We start from the raw sequence: 16801 nt of genomic DNA, 5'->3' as shown, positions 1-16801 counted from the left end.
TGTGGAGGCTGAATAGGTTCAAGCCCTTTAGCCTCTCTTCATATGGCCTGCCCTGCTGCCCCTTGACCATGCGAGTGGCCCTCCTCTGGACCCTCTCAATGCTAGCCACATCCCTCTTGAAGTGCAGCATCCAGAACTGGATGCAGTACTCCAGCTGTGGCCTGACCAATGCCACATAGAGGGGAAGGATCACCTCCCTGGACCTGCTTGTGATGCATCTGTAGATGCACGACAAGGTGCGGTTAGCCTTACTGACTGCTTCCTCACATTGGCAGCTCATGTTCATTCTGGAGTAACAATGACTCCAAGATCTCTTTCTGCCACCATGTTGACAAGAACAGTATTCCCTAGCCTATAGGCGTGTTGCTGGTTCCTTCTCCCTAGATGCAGTACCTTGCACTTGTCTATACTGAAGTCTTAAGTGAAAAAATGATAAGACAAGAAAAGTAGAAAGTGATAGTGGGAAGGGTAAACTTAAGTGTGTATTAGACTGTCACAGTGTCACCATGAGTAGCACCTGGGGGGTAGTTACAGACCAAGCAAGGAGAGGAAATTCATATTCAGGTAGGTCCAAAGCAAATCAGCATAAGGTGGAATGAGGGGGCAAAGGGAAGAGAATACATTTTTAAAAGATTCCACTTGAATAGGCAAAGGCTGTACAAAGTAGTCTGAAATAGAGGAATCTTTTTGTAGTAATGGTTTCTATTCCATGGAGATTTATTTAGCATTATTTGTTATGGGCCGGTGGCTGAGACACGGAAACACTTCTATTGTATTGAAATTGTCATTAAACCAGACTTCACTGCAGTAAGATGCCACTTGCATGTGCAAAACAGCTCCAATTAATTTAAAGTGGCATTTTTAACACTCGGGGACAAAGCTTGTCCCAGATGTCTCAACTTCAGTACCTGCAAATTGAGGTACATACAATTAGTGATCACCTATGGACTCTGAAGTTACTCACCCTGTAGAAACTATGGTGAAACACAATTCAACTCTTAAATCACAAGGCCTCTAATTTACTAGATAACATATTACATATTCTACAACCTTTCGGTTTCAATGGCAGGGTTCCAGCAACAGGAACGTTATTCACAACATAAAACTGATTTCCTAAGCAATGTCCATTCTTTGTGCACTGAATGAAGTGGAGATCTTCTGGGGAAGAAAAAAAAAAGTGACCATTTAAAAAACAAAAAAGACCTGCAACACATAGCATATGTGCAAGACCACCAAAATAAGGTTTTACACGCATGCTTAGTTCTGGCATTCCTGAGTTCTGAACCCTTAAACTACAGCTTTAAAGTTGCATTAACATTTTTTAATAGATTTCTCCTTTTTACCCCAGTCCTCATATGGATCATCAACAGACTGAGACCCTTTAGTTCCAGTGCAGACTGTCCATGAGCTAATGGAGTAACCAACAGCAGCAGGAAGTCATTCTCTTTGAAAACCAACCAATATACTATACCAGCTAATTTCCTATACCCCTACCATTAGTGGGGAAACAGGAAGGAAGTGCTCAACAAAAAGGAAACTTTTTCACACAGTAAGTAATTGAAGTGTGGAACTCGTTGCCCTCAGATGTTGTGGAAGCTGCTGGTTGAGCTAGATTTAAAAAGGCACTGGGCAAATTCTTGGAAGGGCATCAGTAGTTACTGAGCAAGGGAGTTGGGGGCACAGCCTCCATATCAGAACTTTGTAGTTCTTAAGTGCTGGAGGCTGCAAGCAGGAGAGGAACAGGAAGAAAGCAAGCCCTGGTCATGCCCTGGTCATGCCCTGTTCACTGTCCCTTTCAGCATCTACTCTCTGCCCCAAGTGACAGATCTATTTGTTGCCCAGGGAACATGGGCCTATGCCAGCTAGGAAACACTATAAGCCTCCCTTAAAAGGGACGCCACTAGGTAGACCAGTGGTTCCCAAACTGACAGATGGCACACCAGCAGCTTAAAACAATACAACCTGAAGCACCACCAGCAAATTTCACTTCAACCTCAAGTACCACCAAGCAAATGTTTGTCATTTAATTACCATAAATTGGTTAACACGTACCACTGACAGGTTGTCTGCGTACCACTAGTGGCACTCGTACCACAGATTGTCTCCCTCAGAGGTGCCCAACTGATTTCTGGGGACAACTACAGACCAGGGATGGGAGTGAGGTCTGAGGTTTAAAACAAGTGCACCAAGAGGGGACACCCAGCAAAGCACAGTGCCTGCAGGCCCTCGAAGGAGCTGGTGGATGCTGCTCTCCTGGAAGACAGGACAGAAATGCAGCCCCACAGTCCCCAGGCCAGAGCCTCCTTCTTGGCAGGAAAGCGGCCAACACAGACCTATGGCGAGGTAGGCGACCCGCACGCCAAAACATGGCATGCCAAAACATTTTGCTTGGGCCTCGCACCTGGGGGAAGGGGCCAGGGATGCACGGCCGTGAGGAGGAGCGGGCCCCTCGCGGCTCCCCGGCCGCACTAGCGTCCCACAAGCCGAGGCAGCGAGCGGCAGCTCTGCCCTCCTCGCAGGGGGGCAGGGACAGAGCCCAGGCTCCCTTTCCGCGGGCCGCACCCCCGGCAGAAGCCCGTCAGGCTGCTTGCCGCCGTCCCTCGTGGGCTGAGCTGCCCCGACCCCCGCGCGGCTCCCGACCGGCCGGTGCGAGGCGACGGCCGCCCCCTGGCCGTCTTCAGCGCCCCCGCCAGGGCCCGCCGAGCCCCGCCCCGCCCCGCCGGGGCCGGCCGAGGGGCGCCTGCGCGTGTGTGGCCGGGCCGGGCCTGGCTCCGCGGACTGGGGCGGGGGCGGGCGCGGGCACTTACCGGTCGGGCGGCCCCGGAGCCGGGCGGCGTCAGTGACAACGGCCCGGAACGGCCGCGCCGCCACATCCGGGGGGCGGGGCGCGGCGGGGCGGGGCCGGCGCGGGCAGGGCGGGACAGGACTCTGCCCCGCGCCTCGGCCTGTACCTGTGTACCACGCGGCTGCGCAGAGCCGCCCTTGGGGCCAGGCTGGGGACGGGCAGCTGTCTCTTGTAGAGCGGCCCCAGCGCCCATTGGCCGGGGCCCGATTGGCGCTGCCGGGGGCCGGGGCCCGGCGGGCACGTGGCGCTGACAGGGGCCGTGCACGAGGTGCCCCTGGTCCCGCCCGGCCACGTAGCAGAGAGAGAGGGAGGGAGAGAGAGACGGGGCCGGGACACTCCTCCCCGTCTCCGCTCCTAACGCTCCCCGATGGCCGGCTGGGCCTACAAGCGGAAAATCCAACTGACCGGCTTCAAGGGCCAAGAGAAAGAGGAGCTGATTGACCTGCTGCTCAGGCTGGACTGTGTTCTCATCGACTCCAAGGTGAGCCGCGCCCGCTGCTTTCTCCTTCCTTCATCCCTCCTGCCTGAGGGTGGCGGAGCAAGCTGGAAAGGGCAAGGCTGGACAGCGGCCTCGCCCAGCGCCTCTCACCTTGGCTGGGCTGGGCTGGACGCACCCTCCTCGGCCTCTTGTCGGCTCAGATCAAGCATAGTCCTGTGCTTGCCTGGCACGTGAAACACCGTGACCACTGAGGCAGTCTTCCGAGTCATATCCAGAGAAGACGGCTCTCCTGGCAAGGGGATAGTGCCCACCAAGGTCATGTATAGTAAACCTCCCACTTAGATGCTGGAGTGGGAAGATCTTGGCTTTAAGCCCACTGTATGGAACGGGGAGGTTCCTCCGTAGCTTGCTTCTGGGGCCATATGGCTACAGGCAAGCAAAACTCGGGGGCATCCAAACCCCAAGCCTCTGGGCTTGGGCCTGCCAGTAGGATGCCCACCAAAGGATTTGGAAACATCTGAAGCCTCAGATGGCGGTGGAGGATGTTTGCCAGTACTAGGGCCACTTATGGTTCTGGACTGACTCACAGATTTGGAAGAAATTTGGCACGGAATACAGAAAATTTAATTTAAAAAAAGCTCTTGAGAATTGAGCGGCACCTCATGTCAACATCTCGTTTATGTATTAACCTGCTTAGCGCCATGCAGAAGAGCCACGGTGGGGAATCATTCAGAAAGGGACATGCCTGAGATGGCATTTGTCTACTTTGGCTTATCTGCTTACCTCCTCACACCTCGGGCACCTCTCCAAGGAACTGGCAGCACCTCAGGTTGTCCTGGTTGAGAATCATTGACCTAGACTACTGCACCCGGGTTGAGAATCAGTAGCCCATGCTTTAGACAATAGCCAAAAAACAAAGAGAAACCAGAGAGAGAGCCCTTTTTAATGACAATATCTTTTTTTTTTCCTTTGTCAGAAATACAGAAATTGCACACACCTTATAGCCAAACGGCTTTGCAAGAGTGAAAAGTTTCTAGCAGCCTGTGCGGGAGGTGAGTAAAAAATGTTTTAGTTGGTTTTTATTTGAAGAAAGAACAAGGAAGAAGTACTTTTATTTACTTCATTTTTAGAATTCTACCTTTCTGTGCTAATAATCATAGTTTTGTTCAAACTTGGATTTGTTTGTTTGCCATACCTTATCCTCTAATTTGAATGAATTCAGTGCCTCTGTTGCCAAACAAAAAAGTGTTCATTCTTACAAGGTTAAGAAGGCCTATTCCAAACTATAGAGGTGGTTACACTAGTTACTAATTATAAAAGTATAGAAATAATGAGCTGCTAATATACAATTCTCATAATAAATATAATGTACAACATTTATCAGCACACCTACATAACCTGAAACCTTCTGCCAACTCAGAGGAAAAACCCTTTAAATCCTTAACTCTTCCATTTTATTGAGAACACCCTATAGTCTTTCATCTTTTTTTTCCCCTGACTTAGGGTCTGATGCCGCAAAACTCAAAACAAGTAAAGGTTTTCAAAATTACTCTTTTGTATTTTAAGATGTTGTTTTTGAATGAAGGGGATCCTAGATAGGAGTTGACAGGCCATGTTAGTGGACTAATAACATTTTGCAGTACTGGTTTGTTGGTAGAGTAGTCTGTCAGATATCATCATATTTTTCTTTTCGTCATACTTGTGTCATAAGGGTTGAAGCAATGTGTAAGATACGTAAAGTTGAAAATCAATTGTGAGAGTTCTACAGAGATAACAAGCTTAAATACACAGATATAACAGATCTATAACTTATATTGGGCCTTTGATAGTATAATGATAAGTAGCTAAAAAATCCTAACATCTATAGACACTTGGGTTTGCATACATGTAAGAGGCCACCTATTAGGTAAGGGCCCTATCAGACAAGATTTTTCTTGTATCAGTTTCTTCTGTTGGTATGAGCTCTGTCTTGGGGTAGACACATGTTGTGTCTCAACAAAGGGGCTCTGACACCATAGTTATACTAGCATAGCTAAAGCACCAGAGGTAGATCATTAAAATGATCTGCCTACAGCTAAAGTGAGAATTCGTATCCAATCAGAATTGGGACTCAAGATCTTCTGATTTCTGGCTGTGGGCCTAGAAAGGATGACATCCTCCAAAGAGGGAGAAGCAGAGTGGCACTGGGGAAAAAGAAAGGATTATTGCTTTAATATAGGATTAGCTAAAAGAGGAAGTGGGAAATAGGCGATCCATTTTAAAACATAAATATTTTCAGTAGTAATGAAAACGAAGCACAGTACTGAACACATTGAGTATCACATGAGTATATATATAGATATACACACACACAAGTGGATATTGTAAAGTTTCCTCTAACAGGAAGGTCCTCTAACTGTACTTGAACATGCTTTGAAATTGGTGCTATAAAGTGGTGATTTTCATTCTGAGGACCACAGGAGAGGTCTGTAGAGCACTTTAGGGTGAGTCACTGAGAGAGAATCTGCCACATGGTGCTAATTTCCTTATTCCTGTGACTGACCTACTTCTCTAACAGTATCATTTGCTCTGCTACCATTCAGGTACTCTGTTCACAGGGTAAGGGTAGGATGTGGTCAAAATGTGGTTTCAGAAAATGTGGTTATGTGGCAGAGTATTGCACTACTGCAATAATATTTTTTCTGTGATACAGTAAAAGGGCAGTGCCCAAAAGGAGCTATAAAATTTGGAGTGAAGAAAAAAATTAGGCAATGCAACTTCAGCTGTGAATATTTTAACTGATGTAAATTTACTGAACTGGATTTAAGAAGTACATGAAGAAATTGGATTATAATGTAGATTTTTCATTGCAGTTCTTTATCATAATCCTACAGCATTCTGCTTCACAAATTTGACTGTTTAATTTTTTTTTTGTTTACACAACTCTATAAGGATGTTTCTTATTATACTGAAATGAAACAGTATATGTAGTTTCAATGTGCATACATTATACAAAGTAATGCAAAATGATGTTTTGTTTCTTGTCCCAACACAAGTAAAGTCTTCTAAATGACAAGTAAGGACATGTACCAGAGTAAACCCTTACATGCATACAACCTTTTAAAGTGATGCTACTGTCCCCTGACTGTGCCCTAAGCATACATATAGGTACTTTCCACTTCATGTATACTTTACCAGTTATCACTCCCCATCATTAATAGACTGAATTCTGAAAGAGTTGCAATTTCTGTACATTTTTGATGTACAGAGATTGCCACCTGATACCTTCAGGTGGGAAAACAGTATTTATTTTTGGTTGCAGGGTTTTTCTTTGATATGGAACCCACTGACTGAGAAGTAGTAATTTTTAATCTGTTTTATAAACAGTGCTTTTTAATCTCTGTGTTATGAGCATAGTAGTCTTTTTTCTTTCCATCCCATGTCCACTCAGTGTTAGCTCATGTACAAATACCACCTATTCTCCTACAGGGAATCATTTTACCTGTACCCAGCTGTTTTGTGAAATTGATGAGGATTGTACAGTTCAAATAATTTAAAATTCACTTAAAATATATTCTGTAGGTAGCATTTCAGTATATGACATGGTAGTACCATAGCTGCTGATTCTTACATGAAAGGGGTTGGGGGAGAGGAAAAGAAAGGGGGTAGGCACAAATTATTGCATACAGCAGGACTTTTCAACTTTTGAGTGGCTGGGGTCTGTATGCTGCCTCACCATGTGGGCTCCCTGGGTCCCCCCAGTGCAAGGAGAGTTCCCTGGCTGTCCCGGGGGACCCTGCTGTACAGGGTCTGCAGGCCCTGTCAGTGCAAAGTCCCCTTCCTCCTGCCTTTCCCCCCAGCATGGGGCCTCCCCAAGAGGAAAAGAGAACCTGGAGAGACCACAGCAGTGGCAGAAGGAGCAATTCCAGAAACAGGGTTTGGGCAACAGCCTGTGAGCTGCAAGTTAACCCCCTGTGGGCTGAATGTGACTCATAGGCCACAAGTTGGGCAGCCCTATAACACAGTATCAAAAGTTCACCTAAAGAAGAAGAAAGAAGAGGAATGAGAAAGTGGAATCAGAGATGAGCAAGAATGAGGAGAGGAGAAAGAAGAAAGACCAGAGTACTGATCTTAAACATTTATCTCCAATATAGAGATCCCTAAATTTACAGAGCCAGGGATATTTGGACTCATAGAATTATACATTCATAACTGGACCACATCCTTCTTTTTCAAGCTGAAATTTATATCATTTTAGATAGCATTAATGCTCAGATGTTTATGGCTTCCAACCAGAAAATATCATGGGATGACTTTAATTTGCTGAATCCAACTCTGTTATGCACATGAGTGGTTTGAAAGGATTATTGCATTTTTTCCGAGTACACAATAAGTGCCTTCATGTTCAAGAAATATACTTAGTATGGTAAGTTGTAAAGTATGGAATTAAGTAAAAAATATAAAGGCTAAGTGGGATACCATACAGAAAACACACAGGATAACATTCTGAGCAGCAAAAAGCGTTTTTGTTTTGTTTTGTTGTCCTGTATTCATTTCATTACATCAGAAGAAAGCAAAACCACTGTTGTCAGTGACACTGCAGGATGTAAGATTATGAGAAAGAGAATTTGACAGTATTGTTAGAAATAGCACTTAAGAGTTCAAATGGTTGAAGTTAATTTTATATTTGGTCTTCAATGGATTGCCTTTTGTCTGGACAAAAATTCTTTAGTGGCTGACGGTTCATTTGCTTTCTAGGAAAGTGGATACTAACTAAGGACTACATAATTAACAGTGCTGAAAGTGGCAGATGGCTTGATGAAACAACTTACGAATGGGGATATAAACTTGAAAAAGGCCCCCATTTTTCACCTCAAATGCAATCTGCACCTAAAAGATGGCGCGAAGAACTGTTACGCTCTGGTGCTCCAGGGGCCTTCCACAGATGGAAAGTTGTCCTCATTGTTAAAGAAGGTGATAAACGAAGGGATTCTATCACCAGGTAGGACAGTACCTCTTAAGCTGAAATAATTAAATAAAAAAAGAATGTTGATTAAATACAGTTTTGTTCTCCTCCAATCCCAGTTAATTTAGTCCTCTTGAACTTGTTTTAGTTTCAGCCCTTTTAAATTATAGCAGATTTACAAGATTGCAGATACATCATCTTTCTAAATTTACATAAAAATAACTGCATTTCTCTTCAGGTTTAGGGGTTTTTTGTTTTTTGGTGTTTTTTTGGCTTAATACTGTTAGTGCAGCTTCAACTATAACATGTGAGGATTTATGCATGTTTGGAATGACCTGGCTTTAAAGTTTCCTCATAGGAAAATATACAGATCACTATATTCTCAGAGTTTATGCTCTTTAGCAGTGTTGTTTAATTTTTCCACATGTTGCATAAATGGAGTATCCAAAACGGCACTCAGTATTTCACTTGTATAACATCAGTCAAGCTTTCTTAAGAGTTATATATTAGTTTCTATGGGCATTTATATACGTGCATGTGCTGCAGTGGCATGCACTTTTAGAAGCGTCTGGTGCTGAAGCACATGCAGTTGTATAAGTGGCAAAATGCATGTCAGCGCTGAGAAAATGGCAGTGGTGCACTTTTGAACTAAAACACATAGGAGGTGCTTTAGTTCAAAAGTGCACCGCCATCATTTTCTGTGTGCTTACGTGCATTTCGCTGCTTATACAACTGCACTGTGACAGGGGCAAGCTTTCATGCCCAGTGCAAGCACTAGCCTGCCCCCATCTACAGGTCAGCCACCCGCCTGTCTCACATGCCATGCCTTGATATAATAATATTGATGTAACAATTAGGTGGGAGGCTGCCCATTATGAACACCGATATTGGGGGAGCTATCCACAGCTCCATTCACCCCTACACCGCAGCCCAAACCTCGCAAATGTCATCTCAGGCAGCCCACTCAACCGTCCCCTTCGCCCATTAGCTGTGGCCCCTTTCCCTGGGAGCTTCAGCTTCCCTTTAAGCCCTGGCCCTGTCTCAGGCCAGTCAGGACCCTGAGCTTCTCTGCTTTATAGGGGTGTCCCTCACAGTGGCCCCCTGGCCTTTTTTACCCTTATTTGGGTCCTGGCCCCAGCATTGATCAGTTGGGCCCCTCAAGTTAGATCTAAGCCTCCTGCCTGCACTCGGGGATCTGGGTCTCCCATTCCCAGCTCAGGTGCTTCACAAAGTGTGCCTGACCCCGCAGGGTCACTCACCCCAGCAGGGACAAGCACTTCAAGAAGTTTACCTGGCCTTCCCTGGATTAAATGTATGATATAACCCGCACAAAGGTGAGGGTTGGGGTTAAGGCGCTCCTACCTGCCTTTCACTGGGGTGGTAACTGGCCTGACATTTCCTGGGGGCTCCCACGCCACTAAGAGCCCTAGCAGACCACCCGTCCTCAACAGGGTGCAGTTTTAGGTCATGCCCAGGACCAGAGCCCCCTGTTCCTACCTACAAAATGTTCCCATGCAGCAGCTCAGCCAGGTAATATTTCTTGCCTGGCTCCCAGCAGAAGACTGCTCTTGTTTATATAGGCAGCCAGAGTTCTAAAATGGCCGCCGTAATCAAACACCTGCTGAGTGTTTGATCTAGCCCTTAAAGTGGCAGGCACCACTGGTGCCCTGCCACATGCACGTGGTCCACTGCAGTTCACATCAGCTCGTGTGTGGAGCAGACTCGATTAATTGAATCTGCTCCAAAGTGGTGGATGTCCAGTGCAACATCGGACAAAAACATATGGGTATAAATGCCCTGTTCAGTTTAATGATTTTATATCTAAACGTCTATCTGACTTTATTATTACTGTATACACCATATCTTTAAAAAACTGTTGCCTTATTCCATTCTTTTTTCTCCTCCCTATATTTAGAGCCCCTCCTCTTTTTTTACTTGAAGTTCCTATGGGACTTGTAGGTAGAGATATTGGGGGTTAAGGGTGAGGAACACAGTTTGATGTGCTCTAGTGGTCTCTTTATTATAAAACCATCATACTTTCCTGGGGTGGCAATATTATCTGTCATGGAAAATGGGAATCCCAAGGGAAAGAGTGACTGTGTTGTATGATAAGACTATGTTAGAATAATCGCACATCTTAACCTCAAAGGGCAGGCCATTTCCCGATCACCATGGTCCAGTGAATCGTGTCCTTAAAAACTTGATGTCTGAGGACGGCTCAGTCATGGACTTTGTCGGATTCACCGTCCATCCTTGATTGCTCAAGTGGTCCTTTAGGTTTGCAGTAGTGATGCGGACCACGGCACAGTCATGCCCCATAACAACATCGTCGACATAGGTCCAGATGTGGACATCTGCAGTCTTTGGGCGGGTACGGGCAAAGCTGTCGATTGTCCCATTCATCGCTGCAACTGCTAGGGCTGGTGCGTTGCGGTAACCTTGGGGACAAACCTTCCAGGAAAACATCTGTCCGCCTACACACACATTAAGGATCCCATACGGATCATGTATAGGAATCGATAAAACATGTCCTTTAAATCTAGCGTGGTGGCAAACCACTCTCCACCTCTCTGTATCTCGGCCATGCCGTCGAGGATGTCCGAGACAGTCTGCATGGCGGGCATCTGGAGCGGCTTACAGTGACGATTCGCTTGTCGGTAGTCCACCACTAGAGGAGTCTCCATCGGCTTTCCCGGTTTTGGGATTCCCCATCCGGCTGAGAGGTAGGTGGAGGACTTCACGGGCTGGATGCACTCTCACTTGCACAAATCAGCCAGAAGATCTCGGATTTGGAGCTGCAAATCAGTGCGCATCGGGATTGGCTGATACCGCCAGGGTGTAGAGCGGTAGTGCTAGATATATGATGTTCTTTAAGGCCAACGTCTTTATCGCAGGGATACCCGAGATATTTATGCCCCCTAAGACTCCATGCGATACCCTTTTGTTGATCCAAAACTTGACCATGGGCGCAGATGTCATGGCATTCAGCCCTTGTACGAAGATGACCTTGGATGTCTTAACATGGGGTGTCTCAGATCTCAATACATTTACTTGAGCTCTCGTATCTAGCAAAAAGCGTATAGGGGTAGGAGTAGAGTCTGCAGTCGCGCTCACATCATAAGTTGCATGCGGGCGTTCATCATCGGTAGGTCAGCCGTCGTTGCCCGTCTCAACGGCCGCTGCTCGTTTTTTTCCCTGTTTAGCTCCTGCTCCCTAAGCTTGAAGCCTAGGTTCAGTGCCAGCATCCTTTGCCCCTCATCTAACCCACGAAGCTGATTCTTTGTCAGACCACTCTTGCTCAGCAGGAAACTGAACATAGCGCGTTCCTTAAGTGTGCGGTCTGGTGGTCGTCCATGTGGTGAACGATCAGTTCGGGGTTTTCTAGGCGTTGCTTTCCACGCTCCTATGACCTGTACCTCCTGTACTATTGCTGGCGAGGTATGCTTGTTTTCTGCTTTACACGCTGTGGTGAGCTTTCCCAAACTGCTAAGAACGTTCCCTATCAGCCCTCCTACCAGTGGGTGTATTAACAAGCGGAACATGGGTGTATTCATACCTCCATAAATCTCAACGCAGGCCTCCACTGCTGACATTGATACAGGAACTTTACCAGGATCCCTGCACCAGCGATGCGGCCAGACATTGCTCGCCTGAAGTGAAGTCAGGGTTAGTGGGTTCTGTGCGGCGTCCCAAGTCAAGTAACTGGCTCCCGCTATCGTGTACAGGAGCTGTGCGGGTGATGGATCATCGGGCGGGTCCGCATGCCAAGCGTGAGCTCGGCTCAGCAGTGCTGGAACCGTGGTGGCACGCAGAGGGATTGGCCAAGCCTGGTTACGCAGTACTTGAGTCGTGTTGCTACACGCTCCTCCACTCCATGCGGGCTGGCGCATTAGGATAGCACGCTCCTCCGGGTCTACTAGGTTTGACCCGTGCTCTAGTATCAGTCGTCCTAACCATATTGCCAGTGTTTCACCCGGATTTAGGCGGGTATCCTTTGTTAATTCTTGGAGTTCCCCTCTAGTGCGTGTGCGGAAGGTAGTGAAGGTGCGGGTTCCCGCGCCATCGATGATAGTCTTCACTATGGCTACAGTGTTCGCATGCAGAACGGATGTGCCTGCGTCGGTGGGGAGGGCGGAGCATGGCTCTGGCGGGATGTTATATGGAGGCGGTTCCTCGGGCGGGGCCGACAGGGTCTCTCTAATGTCGGGGTTTCCTGCCCGGGGCTCTTTGGCCACACTTTCTTCTTTGCCTGCGGCGCCATCTTTAAGCGGTGGCTCAGGCTGTGCAGCGCTCTGTTGCTCAGCCATTCTAGTCAGCATATCTATTATGCTGGCTTGGTTTGCCGCATGCCGCAGCAAGGTAGTCACTGAGCGAAACAGGATATTAATCATTTTCCCTTTGTTCCACCTCTGTCCTGTCCACCCCGTGGCATCCCGTCCATCGGCCTCAAGACTCTCACAGAGTGCTGTTAGGATTTCATTCTCGGTGCCCCCGAGATCGAGATCGGGGCATTTGAATTTATTGGGAGGGGTTTCGCAGCCGCTCCCTTCCTTTAGGTACTGTATACACTTGGCATACTCTTTTGCGGAAGTACGGTCATCCGTGCCTGCAAGCCTGACACGGCTAAGTAACGCCTCGGGCTTTTTATCGGGTGGATGATAAAGAACTGCGGGGCTGGAAAGGAGACATCCTAGAGCCGCGGGACTGAGCCCCGACACGACCCATTCCTTAGGCGGCTCCTCACTATCTTCGGTCGGGCGGATGGAAACATAGCCTCCCATCTTCCCGTTCTGCCCAGCTTGATGATACACCACATGAGCCCATAAATCGTCGGCATTCATGGTTGGGGGCCGCTGATGGTTTCTCCGCGGGCAATGCCTAATTAACTCGTTGGCATCTCCTTCATTTCCCCTTTTCCCCGAGGATCCCATCCTCGTCGCCATGTGCAACCTAACTATGGGAGGTTGAGCCCAATCCACTCGAGTAGGTCGGGGACAAAAGGGTTCAGGCCTTTCCTCCTTCTTCTGTCTCTCCCTCCGTCGACAGAAACACACCGGGGAGGCAGTGAGATAAGAAAATCATTTTACTCACTATTTCAGGCAACAATCTTGTACAGCTGTATCAGGAATCTAGTTCACTGATTCCTCGGGAGCTCTTAAATATACTCAGATGGTATAGCAAATCGTGATGGGGCCGTCCAGGTTTTCGCAGACACAGGACCTCCGGCGAGGGTGATCAGTCCTCTCCGATATTACGCGGGTCCCCCCCATTGTTTTGGCGTGCTCCCCTTTTAACCGGGCAGCGTCTGCCCGCCCCCTGCCAATCAGCAAGAGCGGAAACATTGTTAACCGCGCCCATCACTCCTCCTCCCCATGCTATGAGCACGGCTTGCTCTCACATTGGTGTTTGGTCATATCTTTCTCATTTCTTTACCACAGCTGACAGCAGGGACAAATGAGCACTGTCTCTTTGGACACTCTCCCCATGCTGCTGCAGGGAGAACTGCCAGCTGGCTGCAGGTGCTTTCCCTGTGGTGCCAGGGAGACAAGCAGTGACAGAGGCAGTGGAAGTGTCCTAGGTCTTGCCCATCTGGCTGCCTCCAATCTAGGGTGGATCATGCAGCCAGAAAAGGTTGCCTATCCCTGTTTTAGGGTATTCCATTGCAGAGTCCTCCCACAATGAGTGAACAGAAGCACTATTCTACTTTCTTTGCTGTGATGAGGCATGGCTACAGACTGCTACTTCTAGGCTTTCCAACCAAGGCATTCTTTACTAGAAGGGAAAGATTATATTTCCATAGCTCATTGGACGAGTTTACTATCTTCACTGTCCTGGGGCTGGATGAATACCTTCATGTTTTACCTCTAAAAAATACCGTTCTCCCACTGGAATCCTAAACAGCTGCAAATCCTCATGAGACCTTGCTTTATAATTGCTCTCTTATACAACTTTGTATTGCTAACAGTAAAGGTAACTTTTAACAGGCATTATACCAGCAAGACAATAAAACTGGGAGTTGTTTGTACTAGGTAATCTATATTTTTTCCAGACTGTTTTCTACAGAAAATGAAATCTTCTTATTCATAGAGAAAACATAGCAAGGTAGATGTTTTTGTCTTTAGGAAATGAATCCTTCAGTCATAGTAAAGCAATACTAACTTTCAGAAAGGATTAGTTTTTCTCATGCCCCCTGTCCGTTACAGCACCATTTTTCTTACTTGTTTTTCGTAGTATGGACTTCTAACTGGTGGATCTATCTATAAGTGGGTGAGACCAAGATGTTTTGGCTCTCCAATTTTTACCATAATATATGCATTCAACAATTCAGAAGAGTCCTTTTGCCCCTGCTCCCCTCTGTTATCTGTCATCTTTTCTTAGAAACATAACTTACTGCAGCAGTACATTTCTGGAAGATAACTACTAGGAAGATCTGTCGTATGTAATAGCGTAATAATGTCAGAAACATTAGGCGAGCTGTCTCTATGTATCATGTTGGGTGGGACGAACTGTACTGACAGTCATGCAAGTAGTGTGTGTGTTTATGTGTGTGCACGCACACGCGCGCACTTATGATGCCATACTATACATTATAAAAATTTCCTGGTACAGTTCAAGATACAGTATCCTGTTTTTTGTTAAACCATTACAATGATGACTTGGCTCTTATAAAATGCCACTAATTATTACTTTGGGATATATTGCAGTTAAACCACCATAACTACTTTAATTATACGAGTTTGATCTTTATAAAATACACGTAGTGTTCCCTACCACTCCACTTGATATTCCCTCACATGAAGCAAGTAAGGGCAGCATTTCGTCTAGGTGCATTACATACCTTCTTAGGACTCTGATTTGTCTAAGATACAAAAGGTAAATTCACATGTAGCCTGTTTTGCTGTTAATTTTGTGTTTCTGTTGTAGGTTGTGAACATTAAAATTGACTTAAACCACTATTAAAATATTTACAGTAACTGCATCTTTCAAAATGTATGTTGATATAGGGTTCTAGAAGCTGGAAAGGCAACTATATATCAGTCACAAAATGCAGAGAGAGAGATTACTCATCTGTTCATTGATAATAAACGCTTCACTACAGAAAGAGAGAAACACCTCTTTGAAGCTCCATATTATTCTGTGCAATATCTAGGAGATTATCTTCTTGAGGTAAGTAAATTAAACATGAGCTGAAAGTGATGTTTCATTAGCAGGGCTGTAAATTTGTGTCAAAGCTGAAGTATATTATAACTAATCAGCATAATATTTAATACACTATTAACAACTTGAATTTTTTCAAATTCACTTTAAAGAACATCAACTTTCTAAAATACCACTCTTTTTAAATAGTATGTGCTATTTTTCTGATGTCATTGAAAAGACCGTGTATTCATTTTTTCCTGTGTGTCCAAATGGGTATTTTGGATCAGTCCAGTAGCAGCATTACTAGCCATGCATATTTTGTTCTCTCTTCTCTGTGTGTCCACCTGCCTATTGCTTCTTTAGCTGATGCATTGTACTAAGATTATTCGTTAACCTGCATGATATGTGGAAGAGCTGCAGGTCAATTCCTCCTGAGAAATGCATGAAAATAACTCAAATAATCACGAGTAAAAAAAGTGAGACTGACTATTGGCAAACGTCCATATGAAAATGCTATTTCCTTACCCAACATCTTTGTTTTAGTACAGAATTTTCAACTGGAAATAGGATTTTCCCCCCCCTAAATATGACACTGCATTTCTTTGCATTACGAATTGTACCTTCATGCTACAGGATTAGCTATTGGCTTTCTCCATACACACACATAAATTCTGCTATATTTTTATACAGAACATATTAAAATGATGGTCAACTGTAGTGGTTCAGAAATGTATTGAAAACAAGTGCAGCTTCCCAGTGGTAAATTTGAACCATTATGTCTAATTATAACTGTTGCAATCTGGGATGCTAAATCTGTTTTGAATCTACCCACATTGAGATGTTCATTGACATTTATTTTCACATTTGTTTCTTTGTGAAGCAAAGCAAAAATCTTTGGTGCCTCTTGTTTTTGAAATTTTTACCAACAAATATACCATAATGTAATATGAAAGACCTAGATTTACTTTCATTTTCTTCTCTGCTAGATTTATTTTCATTTTCTTCTCTGTATCTAGCTAGGGAATGTATTTCTAGAGATGCAGTATGCATGGGAACTTGAAATATGTAAACCTAGCTCCCACTGAGTGAAACTTAACACTTCAGCATACTAGAGTCTAGACTTCTGCAAGATCATGTATTTCATACTGAATTGGACTGATTTTTTTAAATCATCTTAATTATCCTGAGGATAAATTATTTTGCCTTTCTTGACCTGGGTGAAGAACAATCTGGCAGCAGAGCATTACCAGCGCATGCTTCCACAGGTGGCAGAAAGAGGAATAACCTTCAGGGAAGTTTAGCAGTGAAATAAGCAGGGGTAACTGATGAATGAGCAGTCAAGGAAGAAGCGGTGGCAGCAACCACCCACCAGGATGGGGACAGTAGATGGTAATGGTTTCCTCCTGAAAAGCCACATATATCCTTTGACAGT

General features: G+C 45.7%; 2 protein-coding genes across 15 annotated transcripts in view; one reads left to right on the top strand and one right to left on the bottom strand.

Moving 5' to 3' along the window:
* KIAA0825 (KIAA0825 ortholog) overlaps positions 1-3038 on the bottom strand; it is a 426905-nt gene extending 423867 nt beyond the window's left edge. For 9 of the 14 annotated variants that reach the window (XR_009461085.1, XR_009461086.1, XR_002089181.2 and 6 more), the window contains exon 1: positions 2808-3038. Coding sequence is in view for 6 of the 14 variants with exons in the window: in XM_019483483.2 (XP_019339028.2) it covers positions 2808-3038 (231 nt within the window). In the remaining 8 variants the exon portion in view is untranslated. Of the gene's footprint in view, positions 1-1050; positions 1159-2807 lie in introns of all 14 variants that reach the window. The other 5 variants (XM_059725029.1, XM_059725031.1, XM_059725028.1 and 2 more) reach the window with 3 other exon arrangements.
* Positions 3039-3212: 174 nt separating this feature from the next.
* The window catches only part of SLF1 (SMC5-SMC6 complex localization factor 1), a 60889-nt gene continuing 47300 nt past the window's right edge, over positions 3213-16801 (top strand). The window contains exons 1-4 of the mRNA XM_006275594.4: positions 3213-3326; positions 4261-4336; positions 8022-8265; positions 15234-15396. Coding sequence (XP_006275656.2) covers positions 3213-3326; positions 4261-4336; positions 8022-8265; positions 15234-15396 — 597 coding nt within the window. The remainder of the gene's footprint in view (positions 3327-4260; positions 4337-8021; positions 8266-15233; positions 15397-16801) is intronic.

The sequence above is a fragment of the Alligator mississippiensis genome, chromosome 3 (assembly GCF_030867095.1).
Source record: "Alligator mississippiensis isolate rAllMis1 chromosome 3, rAllMis1, whole genome shotgun sequence".
Lineage (NCBI taxonomy): Eukaryota > Metazoa > Chordata > Crocodylia > Alligatoridae > Alligator > Alligator mississippiensis.
The sequence above is the reverse complement of the archived record's forward strand: the minus strand, read 5'-3'. Positions and strand labels throughout refer to the sequence as shown.